General features: G+C 41.1%; 1 protein-coding gene across 2 annotated transcripts in view; it reads right to left on the reverse strand.

The window, feature by feature from the left end:
• VAV3 (vav guanine nucleotide exchange factor 3) overlaps positions 1–24,540 on the reverse strand; it is a 181,904-nt gene that overhangs the window by 23,381 nt on the left and 133,983 nt on the right. For both annotated transcript variants that reach the window (XM_044432307.1, XM_044432306.1), the window contains exons 20-24: positions 12,343–12,479; positions 9,323–9,388; positions 5,690–5,724; positions 3,091–3,207; positions 2,060–2,147 (exon numbers count right to left, since the gene is read on the reverse strand). In XM_044432307.1, coding sequence (XP_044288242.1) covers positions 2,060–2,147; positions 3,091–3,207; positions 5,690–5,724; positions 9,323–9,388; positions 12,343–12,479 — 443 coding nt within the window. The remainder of the gene's footprint in view (positions 1–2,059; positions 2,148–3,090; positions 3,208–5,689; positions 5,725–9,322; positions 9,389–12,342; positions 12,480–24,540) is intronic.

A 24,540-nucleotide genomic window follows, 5' to 3' on the forward strand; every position in this document is an offset into this window, starting at 1 on the left:
CTAGATTAACAGCTTCCTGGCTAAACTCCTTGACAATTCCAAAGCCTACTCTCTAACATTAGAAATATCAGAAGGGAAGGGCTAAGGCTGATGAAACCCTAGAATCAGCAGCTTTTTCTCTATTAACTTATCCCAGGATGATTTCTGGAAATCTAATTGGGTCCACCCAGGTAAGGACTTGCACTCTAATAAAGTTTACATTTTACCACAGCTGTCCAAGCCATTAGAGAAATTCGACCTCAGCCTGATTCCAGCAACAGTTTAGAATTTGAAACATGTCTAGGGGCTTGCAGAAGAGCATGTAGAAATGAAGCCTGTTTCGTTTCCAGCCTTGTTAAAGCTGCTGAGATCCATATAGTAAGAGGGACTTCTGCCTCCTCTCCACAGAAACAGAGTGAGTCAGAAGGGCTCTCCCAGGCCATCTAGTCTGACTCCCAGCTCAACCCACATGTGGAGGTTGGAAGGGATGCCTGGCAGACAACACATGGGGGTTGGGCCCATTAACCCCCTCATACAAGTACGTAACTGGCAATGCCGAAACGTGGATATAATGCCTTCTCTCTACAGTTGCTTTTACACTACTTTATTGTTGGATTTATTCTTGTTTGTTCCTGTGATAACCACAGTTGTCATTGTGTTGTATTTTGCTGTTTGTGTAAGCTGCATCGAACTACATGATGAAAGGTGGGGAAGTGAATGATGGTGGTAACGACGACGATGATGATGGTTCCCCCAGGAGGAAAGGTAAGCTGCCTATACTTTGTTTCCAACCATGGGTAGCCAATACTGTTAATTTGGGAGGGATGGATAAAGCTGGAAAGGGTCTCTGCAAATAGCAGTGTCCCCCACACTTGATGAAAACAGACCCACTCTGAATGAGCAACTTTGCAGGTATGGTCCTTCCCAAGAAGAAGCCAATGTATCCAGCCAATCTTTTCAGGTCAACCGGACCTGACTTGAAACCCCTACCACAGTTTTGGAGATAGGCAGAGGGCACCGCCAACCCTCAACTGATCAGGAAAGGGAAATGGCGGCAAGGGTGAAAAAGAAAAAAGGAAAACCCTAGGGCAAATGTCAAGATGCTTTAATTGCACATTAAATAATAGATTAGACAAGAAGCCATTCAGTATCTGTGCTGAATTGGGTCCTAATGCATACAGGCTATAGCCAAAGCTGCAGAAACAGTGATGGGGAAAAAGAAGGCGGCAATGATGACACGGGCAAGAAAACACGAAGAACCAAAAATGCTTCAATGGACAGCATGTTGCAGTGCACAGGAATTCTCATCGTCAAATTGTAGGGATGGATCACCTGGATGTAAAGAATGAACCGCTTACTTGTATTTTCATTGGTGTCACCCATATGCTTGATGCACAGAGGCCACGACGAAGACAAGGCCTTTGTTAAGAACCAAGGCAATGTGTGAGCTTATTTTCAATACTGAGAATGATGAGAAACACATCATGAGAGAATTCCAAGAAAAGCAAACAGCTTAAAGAACAGCTATATAATTCATTCCTAACATGTTTCAAGGGTGACTCTTCTTCAACAGATATAAGCTATGGAAAACAAGCCAAGGCAGTTGGAATTTGTTTACCCCTAACATGCACTCAAGCATACTGCTTGATGCCAAAACCTGTGTGGTAATAAAGGACCCCACCCTTTTTAATCTTCAGCTACCCTTAGGCAGTAAAGGTGGTTGGGGATTTTTCAATTTTTCGTTCCTGCCTTTTGCTTCATTTTGTCTTGTTTGGTGGCCACACTTGTTTGATGTACTTTTTCTCCAGCTGAGAAACAGACTTGCTCTTTTAGTCGTATCACTCATCTCTATGATTGTGAACACAAACAATGGTAATCGTGTATTCAAAGTTAGCAGGTCCAAATATTTATCACATATACTATTGGTAAGAAACATAGACCAATCTGGCATAGTTTTCTTCTGATATTTTTCTACATATCCGGACAATTAGACTTCAGTAAGAAGAAGTTAGAAGTTCAATAAAGTAAAGTTAGGCAAGTGTATATGATTTGTTTGCTTGAGGAGTCAAAACATGCTCACCATTAAACTTCTAAATTTCCTGTTTTCTGCGATGTGAAAAAAGCATTCTCTTGTGAAAATCCTGATGTGCTTCACTTCGTTATTGTACCTATGGGCAATGAATAACTTATGAATATAAATGTGTTTTTAATCAGCAAAGATCAATAACTACTTGAGGGCATGCCCTACCACTATTGAATTAAATTCTTAAGACAAAACATATAACCATGCCAATACACCGTTGACACCTAATTAACAAAACACCTTTATTAGGGTCTGGGTGAAGACAGTCTCAATTCAGATTTTAGCAAAAGCCTTCCAGCGTGATCTAATTATGGGATCCTATAATACTGATTGCATTCCAGATGACAAACCATACCGGTGGCCTTTTTTATATATATATATATATATTTCTGTGGACACTTTAAGCTTGTTCCTACTCACATTCCATTCAAGGGCAAGATTCTGCTTGACTCCAGTTAGCAGTCAAATCAATTCTAAACAATTTGCTAGTTAAAATGCAAATGGGACCACTAAATCAGCAGATGCTAACTAGAGCAAAGTCGTTTGTGCCCCAAGTCATAGATCTGTTAGTGCACAGATTACTAACGAGGAGAGGAGGCAGAGGCCTGAAGTCCAAAGCAAGGGGTGTGGCTGGGCTCATGCAACAAGGAAAGAGTTGCACGCTTTGCTGTTATACATGCCCATCCTTGCACCAAGATGCCCTCCCAGCACAGGGCAGCTGGATGAAAGAGCTTTTTTGCTACACAGCAGGAATGATTCATGAGCAAAAATCATTTTCTGCATGTAGACTACCATTATCGGATTAGGAACTCTTTTTTCAAGAAGGGCCACGAGTTGTACAAACAGGCCAAAATGACTTTTGCTGCCATCAAGATTTTCATAAATATTCCAGCTCATTTTAACAGAGGGAATAAATTGTACACAGCTCAAAGTGGAATTGACAGCCAGAAGTTGGTTGCGAACATTCAAATAGCAACTGCAAAAGCAATGAAAAAAAGAAAAACATTTGCAGGGGGGAAATCACTTACTTTATGCTAATGGCATATTCTCCAGATTCTTTTGTCCTATACCGCACTAAGTAAGTGCTATTTACCCGGTTTATAAGTTCAGTCTCTGCTTGCAGCCTTTCCATTGTTCCTGCATACCTGCAACAAAATGCGATTCCTCTTAAGCATGCCTGCCTTCCGAACATACGCGAGACAAAGAGGCTTTGCAGTGGTTGTTTCAAGTGGACAGGATCCCATGCCTTTGGCCATGTGCCCTGTTCACAACTGGCATGCGAAGCGAACATGATGAACAGAGTCGCTATCCAAAAAAGCGAAGAGATCTTACCTGTTGTCCCCAGTATCACCCAAGTCCCCAACATTTATCACCTGAGTAAGTCCTTGCACTGGCGTGAACCACATGCAACAGCAAATTGTGTGCCACTTTTTCTGATTTCCCTGCATGTGACCAATTGGCTGGATGCAGGATTCCAGCCAAGGGGGAACATTCCCAGAACTATTACACGTGCAATATCCACACAGAAGTATACCTTTGGTCTCTGGAATGGGATGACAGTACTTTTGCTCTATAATTACCAATTATTTACTTATTTATTAATAGCTTTTGTATGCCGTCCTATTATACAAGGTCTCAGGACGGCTTGCAATATTTAAAGACAATTAAAACAACAATTGCAATAAATAATAAAACAGAACAATACAATAAATTGCAAAACAAGCAGAGAGACTAAACTTAAAAACTATTAAAGTTTAAATTACTGTTTAAATAAAAAGGTTTGGGCCTGGCGCCGAAAAGAGTATAAACTTGGCGACAGGCGTACCTCTCTGGGGAGTACATTCCAGAGTCTGGGTGCCACTGCAAAGAAGGCCCTACTCCGAGTTGATGACCTTTTTACCTCTCTTAGAGAGGGTTCCCGGAGTAGGGCTTCTCCCATAGATCTTAAGGGGTGTGAGGGCATATAAGGAAGGAAGGAGATGTAAGAATTCTATGTATGTGTAGTATCTTGGATCCAGTATACCCAATATCTCTCTCATTTCCAGGTGGCGTGCTAAGAGCTTGCTAAAGAGACTTAAGACAGGATCCCCAACCCCTAGGCCACAGACCAATGCCAGTCCATGGGCTCTAGGAACCCGGCCGTATCTCAAAAGGTGAGTGACAGGCAAGCAAATGACAGTCAAGGTTCATCTGTGAGCAGAACCTCCATAATTCCCTTCCTTCTTTTGCTTGCAGGCGGCTATGGCACCAAAGCGCAGGAGAAGGAGGTGGGACAGCAAGAGTGCTCTGACCAAATGAGTCCAATATTTTACAAATGGGCTAAAGGTCCTCTGACAGACACCTCGTTTCTCCAGTAAGACAATGATTGGAACTGTGCCTCAACCAGCAGTATGCAAGAGCATGTGTGGACTGTGGCTTGGGCACGGGGCAGGCACTACAATAAAAAAGGTGGAACGACAGAGACTCAGACCAATGGAAGCAAGTGGACTGAACTGAGGGAATGGGGCGGGCTCATCCATTTTTTCCAATATTCCTACGAGAGTGCAAACCCTACTGTACTGCACATGGACGAGACCTGAGTGGTACACGCCTTATGCGAATCTAATGCCTGATGATCTGAGGTGGAGCTGAGGTGGTGAGTTGTACAATTATTTCATTATATATTACAATGCAATAATAATAGCCATAAAGTGCACAATAAATGCAATGTGTTGAATCATCCCAAAACCACCAGTACCACCACCCCGGCCCGGTCCATGGAAAAACTGTCTTCCACAAAACAGGTCCCTGGTGACAAAAGGGCTGGGAATCACTGACTGAAGAGAACCACTGGCACGCCATGGTAAATATTGAAAGGCGCCAGGGAAGTCCTGGTGGGAGTCCTTCCTAAGAGAACCAGGAATTCTGCTGCATCCCTGCATTCCATCAAAACAGAGACAGAGATGGGAAAGCACCACATGACCTGCTTACATGCCTCACATTATACTGATCATCACCACCACCACCACCAATGACTAAACTAGGGCTTAGGAGCATAGGAGATTGCCTTATCCCAAGTACAACCTCAGATCCATCCAAGTGGGACTGAGCTATGCTACCTGGCAGGGTTTCCAAAAAGATTCTTTCCCAAGCTATTACTGCAACTGAACCCGGAACCTTTTGCACGCACAGCCCATGCTATAGCACTGACAGAGAGAGAGAGAGATTCCCCTGACAAACTGAGACTATGGGAAATGAGAAGAGGTACACTGATTATGGATCATGGGCTTGGGTGAGGGAGAAAACAGTGGTCCAGAGGGAAAGGACACCAACATGCAAGTCTTTGAGGCTTTTCTGTCCTTTCGCCATCCCTTGTTCATTGTATTAATTCACAGAGCCACAGTCTCTATCTACATAGAAACTTGGAAACAAACCCTCAAAATCCTAAAGGAAGGTACACCTAATGAAAAATGCTGCTAGGGAGTGTAGATATTCAATTATTTTTGCCTACACTGCAACAAAATGCCTTCTGCAGAAGATTGGAAAGGTTAAACCACAACATTGCTATTAATATCACTTTTTCTCTCAGGCTATTGCTTATTCTTTCAGTACCAACAAATGCAACACACAGAGTTTATAGCTACTCACCAGGGCTGGGAAGAATAGTCTACTGGTTTAGGAACCTAATAGTTTAGAAAAACAAATACAAATTGCAATGAAATGTATCATTTGCATGTTGTTAGCAACTAGTTTCTCACTAAACATGCAACAGGTCGATACAAAGGTCAGCAACCACATGTTACAAATTAGAATACCTACCATCCTCTGAACTGAATCAAAGAGAAAAAATGAAAGCACAACCCATCCTAAAACAAGTCCATTTAAATTCCTTCTGTTTCAGTGGCAGAATGAGGCATGTGCTTAATAATCTGTCACTTAAGAATTGTGGAATGATTCAAAGATTTCAGCTTCACTTGAATATTAAACTAAAAGCTCTGCCCACCACAGTTGAAAAGCAGGAGCTGTTAAATGAAAATGGTCACCCTGCTATTTCCTCGCAAAGTCCCTCTTTGTTTAGACAGGCAGCAAAATGCCTTCACAACACCACCCAAAGAATTGCCTGTGACCAGGAGCAACATATAATACCCATGAAAATCAACATGGTTTACAGTAGCATATAGTAGCATATAATCCCTACATTTCAAATGTAGCAACAGTATTTATGTTTAAAAGACGCAGTTTTATAGAGTGTCCAATTTTCCAGCTTAGCATATTCTTTTTCCATTTCTCATATTGTAAAATAAGCAGGTGGCCTCATCTTTTTTTCACCAGAGAAGTACTGAGCATTCACAAGACACTGAGCTGGGTCAATTGTGGTACTTTGTACCCATCTCGCGGGTGCAAGACATATCACAATAAGCCTACTAACCTAGAACATACAATTATTCAACTGAGAAACCATGCCACTATTGCAACACTGCTGGCAGAAAAAATAATAAAGAATTCATGCAATAATTGACAAAAACAACACCAATCAAATAGAATGACAAAAGTAAATATAAGCTATTATTCATAAAATATGAAAAATGCCTTCCTTTTCCATATTGCAAACAGACAGATGCTTATCGGTTTATCTGACATTGCACCACTTTATAGAAATTCCAGATCTGGTCATTTCTCATTCAATATTTATTCTTCCTGCATTTTGATGTATGTATTTTATGCTGTTTCTGGGTACTTTTATATGGAGTGGTAGTTAAAGACTGTTATGGAATAATGGTAAAGTTACATTTCTCTGAAGATTTAATAAATGACGCAGATTTTCCAGCTGTTAATGTTTGTTCTAAGACAATGTCTGTACTTTGCTCTTCCAGGTGTGCAACAGTGAAGAATCTATTTATCGTTCTAAGAACATTTGGTTGCTAATAGGCTAAGATACAGCAAATGCATGCAAGTTTCACAATACCGGAATCTATTTAACTGAAAACCATGCTATTGGCTGATAATTATCATTCACTTTTATGGCTTTTCCAGATTTCCGTCCTAGATAGAAGCACTGAACACACATGTATAACTGTGTGTTATATGACTCATGTGGGTTTTTCTATGAACTATGAATGTGAGTAAATGGGAAGTAAACTTTTAAGAAAGCACAAAAACAGTGCTGGCAAGATAAACTGGTTATAAATTGATGACAAACACATTTGAGCTGGAAATCAGAAGATTTGGAACCATCATATTTAATCATGCATATGGAAGGACTAATCGGAGAAGTCCATGATGCTGGGAAGGATTGAAGGCAAAAGGAGAAGGGGATGGCAGAAGTTGAGGTGGCTGGTTGGAATCACTGGGGAGGTGGGCGTGAGGTTGGGTGGACTCCAGGGACGGTGGAGGATAGGAGAACCCGGAGGAATGCTGTCCATGGAGTCATGAAGAGTCAGACACGACTTTGTGACTGAACCACTACAACAATGGTTAAAGACAAAAGCTGCAGGGGTGCCAATCAGAATAGGGACCAGTAAACACAGGGTCCAGGGTTAATCATTTCATCTGCACCACTGTCCCCATGAAAATCAGCTTCTTGAAGCTGTCCTTTGCCCAAAAAAGAAAGCTGTGATGCTGAAAGAATGCCACAGGCTTTGAGCATTTAACACAGGCCTGGCACCAGATTCTTCCTTTTTCATTTTTATGCCACCCCCATCACAACAAAGCCTTGGGGCGGCTTACAACAAAAACAAAATTATACAAAATTATACAAAAACAAAGTTATACACTAAAACTATTAAAATATTTTTGGAAGAGGCTGGCTGTGGCAGCTGCCAGCCTAACCCTCCCCTTACTTGTGAGCAGGCTTGCCCCAGCATGGCAGGGCTTTCATGGCCACAACTGTGAGGGACACCTGTTCATGAGTGTTTGAGGGGCTGGGAGCAGCTGTCAGTTTCTCCCTCCCTCCCTTGCAGCCTTGCATAAAATTACACATGAAGGGCCAGCAGTTAAGTAGCAACCCAGCTTTTGGCCGACTACAGCACGGCCACTGGATAAACCCATCTGTAAGCAAGCGCCAGTGTGGAGTTTTGGCAGCCGCAGCAGCACCACTGCTGGGGGTTCAAGGGATGATGGGGGCAGCCACGGCATCAGCTCTTACAGCCTTGCTGGAACACATGAGACACCCTGTATTTCAGCTGTTAATGACACAAAGAGACTCACTGGATCCAATGAAAAATCAAGCATCTTTGGGCTACGATCTTGTGAAGGGTATTTATTGGCTTGTCTCCCTACCTATACACCCAATCCTCACTCCATGCCCTTTTTCTATGACATAAAATTTCCCTTGGAAAGCTTGATGGTTGAAAAGGTGCTCAACATTGAGAACAGGCTAATTCTCCTTTAGGGAACTGATGATCCTGCCTTTCTTAACAGAAGACTTGGATATCCTTGTGACTGGAAAATTTGCATGCATCCTTCGTAAGAGTCAGCTTGGCTCTCTAGCCTGAGCTGTTTGGAGCTCTTTGGCTTTTGCACTGAAATTGCAGCTTCCCAAGGACAGGAAGGGAATGGACAATTTTGTCTTCAGTAGGGAGAAAGGGCCAATCTCAATCCAGTTGTCTGATTCTACAAGCTAGCGATACAATGAGTTATTACTCACACAGTACTTGGCTTAGAGACAAAACAGTAAAAGTGTAAGTTGCAAGCCGATTTTCTCATTGACAATTTAAAATACTCTGAAATTATCCACACCTCTGATAAGAAAAAAGGGGGAAATACCAAGGAAAGTCAAAGCACGCAGATATATGATAGGGGAAAAGGGGGCTGGGAGCGTTGATTTGATAGCTTTCCTAGCTTTAGATGCATTTCTGAAGCCATTATTGTGGTGTAATCTCTCTCTATAACCCAAGGTGACTGGGGAATATATTAGAACCTGAGTGTTCTTGCCGCACTATTACAAAAACAGCCACTTTATTGCACAACACATTTGCTGTAGGCCTTCAATGCACTTTACTTGAAAACTAGTTAGACAATTTAACTTATTAAATTCTAGTAAGTTAAACCTGTGTCTTGTACAGAATTCCTCAGACTTCAATAACCAAAAACATAACAATGTTAGATTTTTAAACAACATTAAGTATAGCATGCAAACACACACACACACGAAAGCCAAAAATAATATAAATCCCACTAGGCAGGATTAATAAAAACCTTGGCAGGAACCAAGCAAGCTCACTGCAGACATTTTTGTGAAAACAATTACACTGACAAACACAATTACACAGTTCTACTTACACATGGACAAGGTTTCACTGCATCACTTGGAAAGAAACCCAGCTCCTGGGTCGCTAGATTTCTACCCTACAAGGAGACAAAAAGATCCTATTAGGAAACAAAGAAGCAATGTATCCACACATGCCATCCATGTTGTATATACGATCCTTGCATATTCAGAACATTCCAAACTGGCATTTCACAGACAAGTCATATGCCACCCAATAAACTGCTCATATGCTCAATGCATATGAAGTTTTGAGTGGTTAGACAAATAATGAGAGAGAAGGGAATGGAATGATAACTGGAATGTATGCCATCTTCCTCGAATGCACTTGAGATTCATCCCTAAAATAGAGATGGATGAATCAGTTTATGTCTGAACTGTATCACTTTCACATGTGTTCGCTCATGTTCATTATACCTATATCCGCATTTTAAAAAAAAATCTGCACAAAAATGCAAGCAAACATGTTTGTTTAACTGTGTTTTCAAAATGTATTTCTCTCCAAAGATGCACTATTTATGTGTACCTGTATGTGAATGTCGAGTCAAAATGAGTGTTGGAACATTTGGAAAAGCAGAAAAGCCAGTGAATAACTACGTTCTGATCAGGCACAAGGCAATTTGCTGACTGAAGTAAAGGATAAAATGGCCCCCTTGGCTCTGTGCTGCACACAGAAGCTGACAGGACTTCCAGCCGAATTTTCTTTCAGCGGTGGTGTTCAGATCATACCTGAGGACCGCAGGCAGGTTTAATGGGTGTAAGTTACGGCCCACACAGTTCGGTTTCCAAGCCAAGGAAATGACTGGTTGGCTGAAGAACAGCAAGGGATTGGCCCACTACTTCTGCTGTCTAAGGGATTCACCTCACTCTACCTAATGATCAGGCTGGCCCTGGTTCCAATTCACACATACGGCCAGGAGATGTGGAACAGGTCAGTTCATATGGTACTTTACAGACCAAATTCCTCAAATACCCCAATCCCCAGCCAGCTCCTCCCAGGAACAGCTATCTCGAGACAAAAGAATGCCAAATATTGTAATTTCTTGAGGCAACTTGCTCACTGAGCAAGCATCTCTCAAAGCAATGCACCAGGAAATGCTCAAATTTAGCTAATTGCTATTAAAAATTAAGTTGCAAGGAAACTGACTGGGTTATTGTTTCACACTCCCAAACTTTATCCATATAGTACGAACACATGCTTGAATATGCATCCCTTCATAGTTACTGGTTTCAAGCATCTGTGACTCCTGAGTACTCACAAAGATCACAACAGGGACCACAACAGCAGGGATACCTTGCATCACACCTTGTATCTTAGGAACTTATCCCTGTTCTGTGATAAAGGATTTACTGCAAGCGAACCCAAATTCTCCTCCTTAGTCCTTTCCACAATCATGTATGACCCACCCCACAGTGGAAGAGGCACTGTGTGGAGAACCTGACATGCAGTACAATCAACCTCAAAAGGCCCCTAAACTAGTACCACTGCTGAAGAGTACGCTGTGGCAAGTCTCGACTCCAGGAGCGTCTTGCCTTTTCAAACACTGAATACAGTTGCAGTTCTGAAACTTTTGTGTGTGTTTCCCTTTCATACAGAGCAAGGAGGAGCACTCTGAAGCCTGCACAGGATGCCAGGACATACATAACAACATTAAACTGTGATGCAGTGCTGACTTGGCAGGCTCTCTCTGCAATTGCACAATACTTTTAGTTGGATTATACATGCTGCAAACTCCAGAAAAGTCCATTTATTCTCTATACCAGTTTATTCCACTGAATCAAGATTTTGCCAAACTCAGTCGATCTGCTGAAAGCAATGGGATTTCAAATTGGAACCAATTCCTTGGGTTCTCTGCCTCCAGTTACAGATGAAGTCTACTATCCTGCCATCTCCCAAAAAACAGTTGAGAAGCAAATCCCAATGAAATCAGGTGGTGTTTTCTTCTTGAAATAAACATGCTTGTGATAGGCTATTTAATCTGATCAAATTGCAACCACAGCTAGAAAATATTTTCCTGCTCATCTCAAAAAGCTTACACAGCAATGCAAGTGGCACAGACTAGAAAGGACTCTGCATCAAATTCCATGCTTGAGACAACCTGCAAAGATCAGCAGGCAAAAACCCTAGAAATGGTGCAAGCAACAATCATCACCGACATGTTATACTCTCCTAAAACCTCAGGAAAGAAATGCCTCTGAAAGTCCAGTACACTTCAGTGGTGTTCCCTCTTCAAGAGAAACAGTACTGTCAAAATACTGTGCTCTTTTCAGAAGGCAAGATGCCTCCAATGGCTTGTGCCTTCACTGCCAGGGGGAGATATGCCTGACAGAAACAATCCATGCCAGAACCATTCGACACAGAGTGAACAGACATGAAAGCAAGGGGCCACATAGTGGGCTGCGTAGCTTGGAAATGGCATCCCATTACAGTGATGCAGGATGAGGGATGCAGAAAGGTACTAGCACCTGGCTGCCTGGAGACAGGCAGGAGAGGGGGTATAAGTAAGGAGGGGAGGCAAGGAAAGAGAGGGCCTTTCCACAATGATGAATAAAGCAGAGGTTATGAGGAACTGCAGGTTCAGCATTCTGAATGGCATGGCAGACAGAGAAATTCCTGTGCTAGAGAATGTATCGTCAGAAGCTGATTCTCAAAGTTAACTACAACCTCTTTGCAGGGTTATGCACTTATGACAGTTCCCTGGGAGACCTGGGCTTCTTTCAGCTTTGCAGAGTTGAATGCTATGTTGTAGGTTAAGCAGATCTTTCTTCCAAGTTGCTCTGAGGACCTGTTAGGAATTACAACTTCCCATACAAATACCATTTCTCAAGCCAGAACACTGACTGGCCCTGTGGAGATGGCCTGGCCTTTCACAGAAGTTAATGGCACCCTCGGCTTCTTAAGCTCAGCCTCCCCAACCCAGTGTGCTAATGGAAGCCAAGTGGGTGTTGCAGTCCAGCACACTGGGAAGGTACCAAGTTGCGCAAGGCTGCTATAGTTAATGACAGAGTAGTGTTTCTGCATCAAGTGCTTTACCTGCCAGAATAAGCTGTGCGCATCCCCTCTGATGAGTTCAATGATGTCCCCAACTTGGATGTGCAGTGGAGGACCATCTTGTGGAAATGGCTGTGGTATCCCGGTATAGTTTCTAATTACTTGCATTTTTGGTAAACCTGTAAATACGAAGAGGAGGGGATGGGGTTAGCTAAACAGGAAAAATCTTAAAGTTACACACACACACACACATATTATATGAACCTTCCAAGAGCCACCGCTAGTACCACTGAAATGGTGGCTGCGTTCATACAACCTGACAATCAACCCTGTGTGGTTACCACGCTTTGTGTTTTTCACCATGATCAAACCAGTCAGTCCTAGAGGAGATCAACCCTGACTGCTCTTTAGAAGGCCAGATCCTGAAGATGAAACTCAAATACTTTGGCCACCTAATGAGAAGGAAGGACTCCCTGGAGAAGAGCCTAATGCTGGGAACAATAGATGGCAAAAGAAGAAGGGGACAGCAGAGGATGAGGTGGCTGGATGGAGTCACTGAAGCAGTTGGTGTGAGCTTAAGTGGACTCCGGGGGATGGTGGAGGACAGGAAGGCCTGGAGGAATGTTGTCCATGGGGTCGCGATGAGTCAGACACGACTTCGCAACTAACAACAACACCTAACCAGTGATCAAATGGTTTCTCTGCTATCATGGTTTCTATCCTCCCTGTCCAATCTTCCCATTGTCAACATGTATCCCATCAGCCACTGTGTCTGAAATCCAACCTCAAGGTGCATCTTTCCCTGCCTATGTCACCTTCCTCTTTGAGTAGTCCAGACATAGAGGCTGGATGACTGGAGTGGCTCCTGCAGTTGCCACTCTTTCCAGAGGACTCTGTGGTACATGCATTCCAGGACCATAGAAAACATGATCCTGGGTTCAGACAGCATAACAAGCCATGGTGCTATGGAGAAACCACAGAACAAACTGTTGCTTGTTATCATGGTTTCTAAAGACCAAATTATCATGGTGAAATACCACAACTGGCTTCAGATAACACAGCAGACCAGCTGTGTGGGGGAAAATCACCATGGTGTGTCATGTAGTCTAATAAACCCAGCCCGTTTCTTCAGGGTAGTAGCTCCTGTCCTATAAAATTAAAAAAGCCTTAAACCACCAAATCAATGGGCCATTTTATGCTTTTAAACAACTCCCATGTTTTAGTTTTATGCTGCAACATAGAAACACAGGAAACTGCCCAGTTATCCCAGGACTGCTGACCTGTTCTGACAGCAACTGACCTAGGTTTTAGGCAGGAATCTTTCCAACCCTGCTTGAGGATGCTGGGGTGGAAAATGGGACCTTCTCCACACACAACAGATGCTCTGCCATTTTGCCACAGCCCCTCCCTGTTGTTTACTATTGTTATGCTATGTATTCTCATTGGCAATTTCAGTAATACATTTTAAAGTATACTGATGTTTTACTGTTGTTGTCAACTTCAATGACTATTGAAAAGTAGCACAAAATGGAAAATTACGAATAAAACTTAGATTTCATGGACAAAATTATAAACATGCAAAGAACAAAATGTTGGGTCAGATTATGAAACTCAAGGGGGGAACCATATGAATGCTTGAGATCGCCTGACTATCTCAAACAAGTGGCTAAGGGTGGAAAAATGGTAGAACCTGTTTCAACAGCTTACTGTACGTGACACATGAGCTAAATAATGAAAGGGGTTTTTTCCCGTCTAGTTTCCTTCTATTTATTTATATTTTGGCAGGGGGAGTTGGTTGTTCAAGAAAAATGTTTTTCTTTGCCCTGCTTCTTACTTCATAAAAGCACACCATGTACAGTTAAATGGAAAAGAATCAATTTTTTCTTCAGTTCAGTCCTGCCTCCTATTAATTCTCTCTTGAGGCACTAGTCGATTTCATTGCCATAGATGCTCATCCTTTCCGGAGAGCATATACGGCTCTGGCCCTGTAAAAGATTTATATCTCAAGATTATCTTTCTAATTTTAGAGCAAAAGAAGGAGGTGATAGATCTGATCAGTAATGCTTTAGATGCTGATAGGAAGGGTTGCATCAGTCTTCCTCGTGAAAAGGAAACATGGCCAAGACAACAGGAATCACAAACCTCCTCATGTTTCTGATATAATCCTTTGAAAAGAAAATCTCATTTTTCTTAAGTGTTATTGGATTTGCACAGTAATTCAAGCTTTCAGTGGCACTCTGCAAGCAAAATGACTGCAGTACCACACAATATAACAGGCCTCTCTGGTGGATTATGATGTTCAAAGGGCATCTTGCAACAGACAAAGGTTTTTACAGTATGCACAAACACTGCCCATCTTGTTCCCCATGAAAGGTGGGAACCAACGTCCTGATGCATTCTGGACATTTCCCTAAAACATGCAACAGGGTGATTTTGCAAATCTCGCAATAAGTATTTGGAAACATTTGGGACATGTATCCCTAGCTACAGATATGTTAACAACGCAAAAATGATAGTTTGATACATGAAAAACTAACAAATTAAGATCTATGTGCAGATCACATGAAGCATATACCCTTTAAAGAGTGAACAACTGCGCTGGGGCGGACCGTGTGATCAAAGGAACTGCCGGGGTTCACAAGGGTTTTCTTGAAGGACTTACTTTGTGCTCTTGCACTCGAGTACCCTTTGCCTAAATATGCTGTTTGTCTACATGTTAGAAACTTGTTTTTCTATGGAGGAACACTGAATCACACAATCCCTCACCTGTGTGTCTGTAGTATAAAATGTACAGTGCAGACATGGGCTTATTAGCTCAGCGGCTCTTACGGGAACACGGCCAAAACTTCAAGCCCATGCAAGACCACATTAAAGCGTTACTGCTATTTGCTCAACCAGGGAAGGTCACATCAGGTGATTTTTATCTCAGGTGTTAATTGTGTGCATACAGAATGTGCAGAGACTCATTGGGAGGTTACCAAGGAACATCTGACCAAAGGTGCAGCTGCTGAGCTGACAACAAACGTGGGGAGTCACTCCCTCCCCAAAGACCTTCCTTGCGATATGAGCGCTGCTTAAAATACTGTACTGGAGTCGCTGCTGTAATATGAGCAAGTTGTGATGCGACAAGTTGTGCAAGATGAGCTTCTGTGTGAAGACCGCCTGTTGGGGCAGAATATGCATCACATTTTATTCTTTAAGATGCCACGAGGCTCATTTTTCTTATCGGACATGATGCTTCAGAGCGCTTGCCAACTGCCCGAAAATAATTCGACTAGTCTTTGGGTCAGTTGTGTGTAATGTTTGTGTGTATGTAAAAAGCATAAATTTGAACTGGTTTCCAGGCTTTTTAAATTAACACAAGGAATGTTTTCTGTAAAAGCTGCGTTTTCACGTAGTAGGCTGGCTTAAGTGAAATCGCCCACACACAAATCAATTCAGCTCGTCCCTAGTATGACATCTCAAGCTATTCCTGTGTTAGAGGCTACAGAAGTTATCTGTGTATACAGCTTCTTTGGTCCACTGTAGCTGCCTGCACAAACGATACAAAGTTTTTGGAAACAAAAGGCCAGAAGAAAAAGGAGGTGATGATGACGGCAAAATGGGAGTTCATTGCTTTTATTCATAGCTCCCTTGCTGTTCTCTACCCACTCTGCCCACCCAGGTAGATTATTTTTTTTGGAATGAAAAGTGGGCAACTATTGCACTGGCATGCATGGCCTTTGGATGATCTCCAAATGGAGTGACCATTTCATATCTTGATTGCATGGACTCCCATGTGCAAAACCCACTGGTGAGGAACATAAAAATGCGTACGCATGCTGAGTACCAGACCCTCTCCACACAATCCTTCCTTTTTCCAACATGTTCCCCCAAATTCTCTGAGGGGATACATGCAAGATCCTCTTCCACAATGACAGGCATACAAAGGAAGGCAGATTTGGGGTATTCTCTAGAATGGCATCTTTTTTCTGGAAGTGTTTCATACTATTGGGCTTTTTAATTGTTTTATCTGTTTTGTAATGTCATTGGGAGTTGATCACTTGGCTATTTTGTTCAATTTTGCATGCCTCTGGGAAGCCCCTGTCTAAATAACTACTACAGATAAGCACAAAAATCCAGTATAGCAATAACATTCCAATAACATAATGAGTGAACAAATTCCATTTAAAAATAAGAATCGCAAGGTATCTATTTACTGTGCAACATTTGGTTATGTTTTCCTTTTTTGTGCTGTGATAGCAGCACACGAAAATAGGAAGGCGGTACTCCATGGACCACATTCGCTTTCAGTCCAGCTTATGAAAATTGTTTTTCAAATATATTTGCCCATTTGTGTCCACCGTTATAAGGCCTGCTGAACTCACTGGCCACTCAATTCGCTCCCTAATTGTGCAAAGACTCTCCAACTAAATGGAACATTTCTGACTCATGCACAGCAAGCTCACCTGAGATTTCAGCCCACCCAGACATTTGGCGATTGCCTGTATTGATTACAGATACAGAATGGAGATAACATACATTATTCATGATCTTTAAAGTTTCAGAACAAGGAAGAAAAATCAGCCGCATCATGTTAACAAGCAGCCAGCCTGAGCTCCTTTTCAGAGGCAGGGGATGTATGTAAACTAAGGTATGGGCATAAATTAAGTGGACATTGTTCAGTACCAGATTTTAAAAGGATTTTTTAAAAATCTGGCCACCCAGCTACATAAACAAACCATAACTTCTCTATATGAACATGAATCTATTGCAAATATCTAATGGTGCAGACCTTAGCTGATCTGAGTCTATAGTTTTCAAAAAGTACATATTATACTCTTGGATCATTGATGAGAATTTTTAGGCTTTTTAGCACCAGCTTCAAAACCATTAGAGATGCTACACAGTTATTTATTCCAGCTGCTGAACAGGAAGTCCACCCAATATGTAGTATGCTGCTGAATCTTTAATTATGTTATAGGACAATGGTAAATGCACAGGTCCCTTTTAATGATTGCCTCTTTTCCAATTCCCACTGTTCCCCTGTACTTTGACCATGGGCCAGATTTAATTTAAGCAAGAGCTTAGGTCCAGAAATTAATTTTAAGTGCCAATTTTCAGTTTCTTAATATGTGGGAATATTAGGAGACATGTCTTTTCCTTGATCCAAAGGAAGCCAGGTATCCCAAGCAATATGGTCCACATGCTTCTTAAATTTGAGGGATGCTTGAGAAACATGCGAATTCCTTGACTAAATATTTGGAATTTCACCTTTCTAAACATAGCTATCCAATAGATTTCCCAGTTCCCAAATGTCCTGGTACAGTCCTTGGCAGTTTAAATATATCAATATATCAAATATGAATTTTGAGAGGAAAATATTAATTTCACCATTTATTAAAATATTTAAAAACTAGTTTAGATTAATATCATTAACAAACTTACAGATTAATGTAGAAATAAAACAGAATGAAACCATGGGTATAAAGATGCAGAAGTAACATGAACCAGAAATGGGCACTCTCGTTCTTTCTTATGTCCATGTGTGATTTGAATTTCTTCCCAAGACAGACGGACAGACAGACATTAAAGCTACAACCCTACACACATTTATTTGGAAATAAGTCCTTGTATTCAGCAGGGTTTACTCCTATGAACCATGAAGGATAACATGAAGGTAGACCTGTGACACGGCCAGGCCACAAGATAATCTTGTAACTACTTACACTGAAGACTGCTAATCTCATTAAGCATTATATAAATGCAGAAAATATGGAAGCAAGGAGCAAAGGTTTCTCTAATATTATAAATAATTGCTGTGACTTGATATCTAATCAACCTAAATCTGTAGACGGTCAAAGGTTATGCATCATAGGCAAGAGAAAACCAGGTCTTTGGAGCCATTCTTCACCATAAATCTAATGGAAGCAACTAGATAAGCATCATAAATAAACTTTTATCAACAAGATAAATTATTTGTTACTTGGTTTATGTTCTGTTAGGATTAAGAATGTCCACTGATCATGCAGGAATCGTCTATCACATTTACATTACATATATATATTTATTTTATTTATTTATTTATTTATTAAAACATTTCTATGCCGCCCCTTGCCGAGGCCTCGGGGCGGCTTACAACATCAAATAAAATACAAAATACATTAATACATAAAATACATATATTTGCTGAAACGGTTAATGAATTGTGCTATTCTATGACTTTTCATCTAGAACTGAATAGGAAACACACCATTCTCATAAGATGGGCATTAAATGTCAACGATTTGTTGTTTTGATCTTGGGTTTTGTAACTTTCCTGAATTCCCTTCATTGCACTGAAGCCAAGGTTTAATCAACTAAAGTTTGCTTTAGGAACTACGGAAGACTCCACTCACTTTGTGCAACAAACTAGGTAAAGAGAACTAAGTAAAGACTTTGGGATGTACACACACAAGATATGCCCCAAATCCCAACACAGTTGAGTCTGTGGTGATTAATGAATATCTTCCAAAGTGAAAAATAATCAAGAATTATAGGCAACATTTCCCTGATAGAAACCACATTTGTTATCCCAGGAAAACCAATGAAGTTTTGCGGCACCTATCATAAACTATTTTCACAGACTACAGGCTACTTCATCAGATGTATGGGATGTTAAAGAAAGTGTCAGCGGGGAGAAAATCCAGATGCTTGAAACTTGGCTAAAAAAAATCATGATGTTCCATGTACTATCTGGATTACCTAGTGCAGAATGTTTGTGTTATCAGCTACAATTGCAGTCTGCATGATTTTCACTGTCAATCTTTTCTGCATTTTTACAATTTCTTTTAATATTTATATACTATCCCATTCCCATAGGCTCCGGGTGGTTCACAAGAAATTAAAACAAACAGTGAGTAAAACTGATTAAAAGCAACATATTAAATAAAACTGATATGAGAACTAATCCTGTCCAAAGAGTCATCTTACAGGTGGCCATCTCCAATATCAGATGCATTCCACCACCACTGAGAAAACCCTCTGGGTAGTTGACATTAAGAAGGAGGTTTATGAAGATTATCCCCAGAGGACCTTCGTTGGCGAGGCGGAATGTCTAGGCAGAGGCCCTCCTGAAGGTATGTTGGACCCAAGCCATGAAGAGCTTTAAAGGCGATTACTAACACCTTGAACTGCTTCTGCAAACATATTGACATCCAGTGCAAAGACTTCAAAATTGGCATGAACCCACTCTAAATAAACTGCAAACTCTGAAACATCCCATGGAACTGATGGACAATCATTCACAAAAGTTTATGCCAGAATAAACTTCTTTGTATTTAACAAATACAGATGCCACAAGAGCATTCATTGCTTTTAATTCTACATAGTTTGTGTGTTTAAAAAAAGCACCCACAGATTAAATGAAATACCATTGTCTTTATCTTAGGTCTTGTCCTAAATTGTGTCTATGTTTCTGAATTCAGTGGAAGTCCCACCACCATTCCAGAACACACGATATCTGGCAACAACAGATGTAAAACCTAGTCAGTGATGTAACGCTTAGCATACGTTTTGGAGGAAAAAAACTCCGACATTCCTATCTAGCATCTCTTGTTCTTTGGACAAATACAAAACCCTAGGTTGTATGATTTTATAGAACTGACACATAGGACTAAGGAAAGGGGGTCCAGCTTAACAGTAAGGGCAACCTTTGCGGTTCAGCCAAAGTTTGGGAACTTTGCATTGCAAGTACCATTGATGGTTCCAGAAGGAAGAGGCCTAATCCTGCAATCATATCCACGTTCAGACAGAAAAAAGGTCCGACGCACTGGGAGTTGAAAGCTTTTCTCCTTTCTAAGCATGCACAGGATTGCACCCTAAGGAGCTATGAAATATTTAATTTAGCAGCTTTACAGCGTTCAGATAAATTGCCTAGACACTGTCTCTCGGAGGATAAGGCAAGATTCCAGCACCCTAATCCAAAACACTGGTGCTAGTTTGGCCTTTCCAAACATTACCTAATAAAAAATCTATGATGCATGGGAGCCATGGTGAATGCTGATTAATCAATGTACATCAACAATTTGGGTGCTTCTGACCAAGCACATGCCTTGCATGTGCAGTGAAATCTTCTGCCTACTTCTCACAAAAGCTTACAAAGTACCTGCTGGCTGGACACATACAGCTTCATCCTGTACACCTATCCTAGCCTTCTCCCCAGTGTACTTATTTTTTACATGCAGGGAAGTGTTGCACTTTCCACTTACGGTGTTACCACTTCATCTGGTGCTTGTGGGAACAAGTCTTACAAAGTAAACCTTTAGAAAGGGGAAGTTTGGACAGCCTTAACTCTAACTGAAATGTTAGGAAATGAACAGTTTAAACCTAGTTATTGGATATTTCTCTGGCAAATGCAACTCGTTTTAGGATTAAGCAGCTTGCAGTCTTTAGGTTTTTCATCAAGAAACATTTGGTTAAATTGAATGCAATTGCACTGCTGTTAGTGAGAAACACCGTGCTTTAGAGATCCATCAACAGCAATATGCTAAGATGACCTGTGTATTTTGATTATAAACTACATCTGTTTTAGTAGAGACGGGAGGAAAACAAAGAGAGATATTTTTATATACAACAATATGTTCCTTCTTTGTGCATGTGTTGCAAACTCTTCACAATATTTACTAGATACGATTCCTGTTTCCATTGCTGGACTTAACAGAACTCTGAATCAAAAAAAAAAAAAAAAGATTTGGTTCTTTGTGCCTTACCAACCCATTCTCTGGACTTAATGGATACAGTATTCTAAAAGGTCCCTAGAAGCCTTCTCTCAACAGACCATTTGGAATCTACCTACACTTACTCTAAGCCTCCGTCATGCAGAACAAGGTAGAAATTTGTGGTGGCTAACAGGAAAACACAGTTTAAAAGAGTGAGAAACAATGTATTTCTTCATTGCATTTGACAACGGATCTTTAATAATTTAATATCTTTGAATGGAATAGCAAAATCACACACTTGCAATCAGTCACACTGTTCCATAAGAAAAGTTCCAGGATCTGAGATCAGACATTATCAGGACCAACCCTTAATGGGCGGGCTTTCTTTTCATCAAGCAGGATATCATAAAAAGCAGTGGGGAAGAGAGGAGATAAGAAAGTCTGCAGGGTCAGAGTTTTCAGACTGGGACCAGAAGGTGGATGACATTACATAGTTAAGGCCCAAACAGATGTTATAGACCTAGAACGACTGGAACAACCAATCACATAAAAGCTGATTTGAAAATATAAAACCCAAATGTTCACACTGAAGACAAATACAAAATGTCTCCGTATTGTATGCAACGAACAATATTTATACATAAATGTATAGATGAAATGTGAAGATTCTGTGTGGTGCAGTGGTACAAAGAAACCTAGTTTTTATATTCACAAAGCTGTAGAAATGCTAATATAACAGCTGCAATACATCTCACTACTTTTTGATTTTTTAAAAAAATATATGATATCTCCAGAATATAAACCTTCACTTAAGTGTCTTAATTACTGCTTTCTTTTGTCTCTAGATTAGAAAATGAGGAGACTTCTTTGATGAGTGGCAATTAATCGCTGATTAATAAAGGTATGATGACTACAATTATGATACTTCACAAATTGATTAAATGAGCAGCTGCCAAGCCTTAATTAACGAATAACCTCGGAAATGTGCCAACACCATGACTGGGTTAAGAATTTTTCTGTGCGTCTCCTTATGTTAGGCCTTCCTGTAGTATAACTAGCTAAGACAAGCTCGTCTGGAGACAATGGGTTCTCCAGCCAAAACACAGGGCAAGATGTTTGCTCCAGAACAAGATGGAGAACTGGAAGTTTACACTGACATGTGCAAATGCACACCAATCATATGGGGGCTGCTTTTTAAAGGCAGCCTTCCTCAGTCTGGTGCTTGAGATGGGAATTGTAATACAACATGTCTGGAGGCAATAGGATGAAGAAGCTGTTCTAGGATGATGTTTTTGTTTAATTCTCCTTATTGACTGTAAGCCATCCTGAGATGGTTGTTAGGGGATGGAATAGAAGAGCTTTTAATAAAGAAATAAAGTTAAAATGATCACTCCCCAATGGGTTGCCAATTCTACGCATATGTGTCTAGCTTTCACCAGCGCGGTTGCATCATTAAACATCCCAGCTACAATGGTATTGCCACAGAGAAAATGGCCTTTACCTGATTAAGGTAACATTATCAGACACACACACCCCATGGAAGGAATAGGCCTTCACACACCCCATGGAAGGAATAGGCCTTAGTAAGTCGACTGTGAGCATGTCTGGTTACCGTCAAAAAAAATTAACATGCTCTTGGATACGCACAGCACAGTTAGCATCAGTGCTGGCCAATGTCATCACGCTACAGTAAATGTAAAGGTTTCCCCTTGACATTAGGTCCAGTCATGCCTGCCTCTAGGGGGCGGTGCTCATCTCCGTTTCCTAGCTGAGGGAGCCAGTGTTTGTCCACAGACGGTCTCCGTGGTCATGTGGCCGGCATGACTAAACAGCGAGGTGCACGGAACACTGTTACCTGCCCACCGAAGTGGTACCTTTTTATCTATTTGCCTTTGCATGCTTTCGAACTGCAAGGTTGGCAGGAGCTGGGACGGAGCAACGGGAACTCACCCCATTGTGCAGATTCGAACCGGCGACCTTTCGCTTAACCAGCCCAGCAGCACAGCGGTTTAAACCACTGCGCCACCTGCCGTCCCCCATCATGCTACAAGTGAAGGCCTAATTATGACTCAGTGCTGTGACCATGTGGTGGGTTTGTCTGACTGTCTACTGAGCAGTAACTGGTGCCGGAAAAACAGGCAGAAGTGGCCTCAAGACCTAGAGGCCATATCACAGCTCAAGCCCGGGATCCACAGAATCTCTCCCAACTAGTGGCAAAAAAGCACCCATATAAAACATGCTTTATTACAAAGCTCCACTGCAATTGCTATGCTAATAGTGATAATCAAATATAATCCAATTCTTAAAAATAAACCCTTCCATTATTTCCAGGAGAAGCTTCAATTGTGCACAAATGGCATTCTTCACAACCCCCACATAAGTATGAATGTGGTTTGTCACAGTAATTACAATGAGATATGTGATCCAGATGGCATCAAAGTATTTGTGTGTGTTGCACACAAAACCCCCAAATGCAATAAACGGTAAGGCTACAATTTGGTCCTAATGTTTTAAGAGGATAATAAGTAAATAGCACAAACACTTTACAAGATGCATGTTGGGCCCAAGCCATTGCCAATAGCTTTTATGAACACAAGGACACAACTGGAACCCACGACACAGGGGCTGGAGCACTAGGGAAACATATTCAGAGCAACTCACACCCTAAGCTGCAAATTAAAACTGCTGAAACTTCTGAAGTATTTGTTATCAAGGACAGACCATATATGAATGCATTATAGTAGTCTAGGCACAATTAATCTTTTATTAATTGTATGTTTTTCCCCAGTAAAAGTAGGAAGCTGTGTAACTATGAAGATATGCACCAGTTTTTGCTCTGCTTTGGATCTCCGTCAAACCACTATTTATGCAAGTGTTCCCTTTGCTGTATGACAAAACATTTGTCCCTCTCAAACAAAACTCAAGAACAGCATCGGGCATACAGTTTTACCCTCCAAGTTATGAAAGTCATTCACACTGCCCTCATTAAGTTAAACAATAACCTAAAAATTAGTGAGGCTGGAGCAATATTTGTAGAGTTTCCTATGAGGCTCCTATTCAATTCAGTGACCCAAGTTAAAGATTAATCATTCATTAAATGAGATTACATAATATAAAGCTCACTGTGTTAGAGAAACCATGAAAGAAAGAGAGAGCTTGGTCTCCCTTACCAAAGCCATGATCTCAGAGGAAATACAATATAGTTTGAACATGCCTCGTTGTCTTGGATCTTGACCAGGACTTAGCGACATTCATGTTTGCCAAAATTCTCCAAGCTCCATCTTGAAGCTCAGGCAGCACTCGTGTTTTTCCTTTCATTCAAATGGGGAAAAATGCACTTTCCTGTATACATTTGATGGATGTGCACACACAAATGGATACTTCTCCCCTTCTACTAAAGTGTGAAAATGCCTTTAAAATGCATATAACAGAAATGTATATTTTTCATGTTTTTGCAAACATGAGCACATCTCCAGTATATGTAACCTTTCTTCAAAAAGTGCTCCTGCACCTGCTTGGGATTGCAAATGTGGCAAATTCAAATTAAAAATGAATCAAAATT

Source organism: Varanus komodoensis, unplaced genomic scaffold (assembly GCF_004798865.1).
Source record: "Varanus komodoensis strain SLA01 unplaced genomic scaffold, ASM479886v1 scaffold24, whole genome shotgun sequence".
In the NCBI taxonomy this organism is placed as follows: Eukaryota; Metazoa; Chordata; class Lepidosauria; order Squamata; family Varanidae; genus Varanus; species Varanus komodoensis.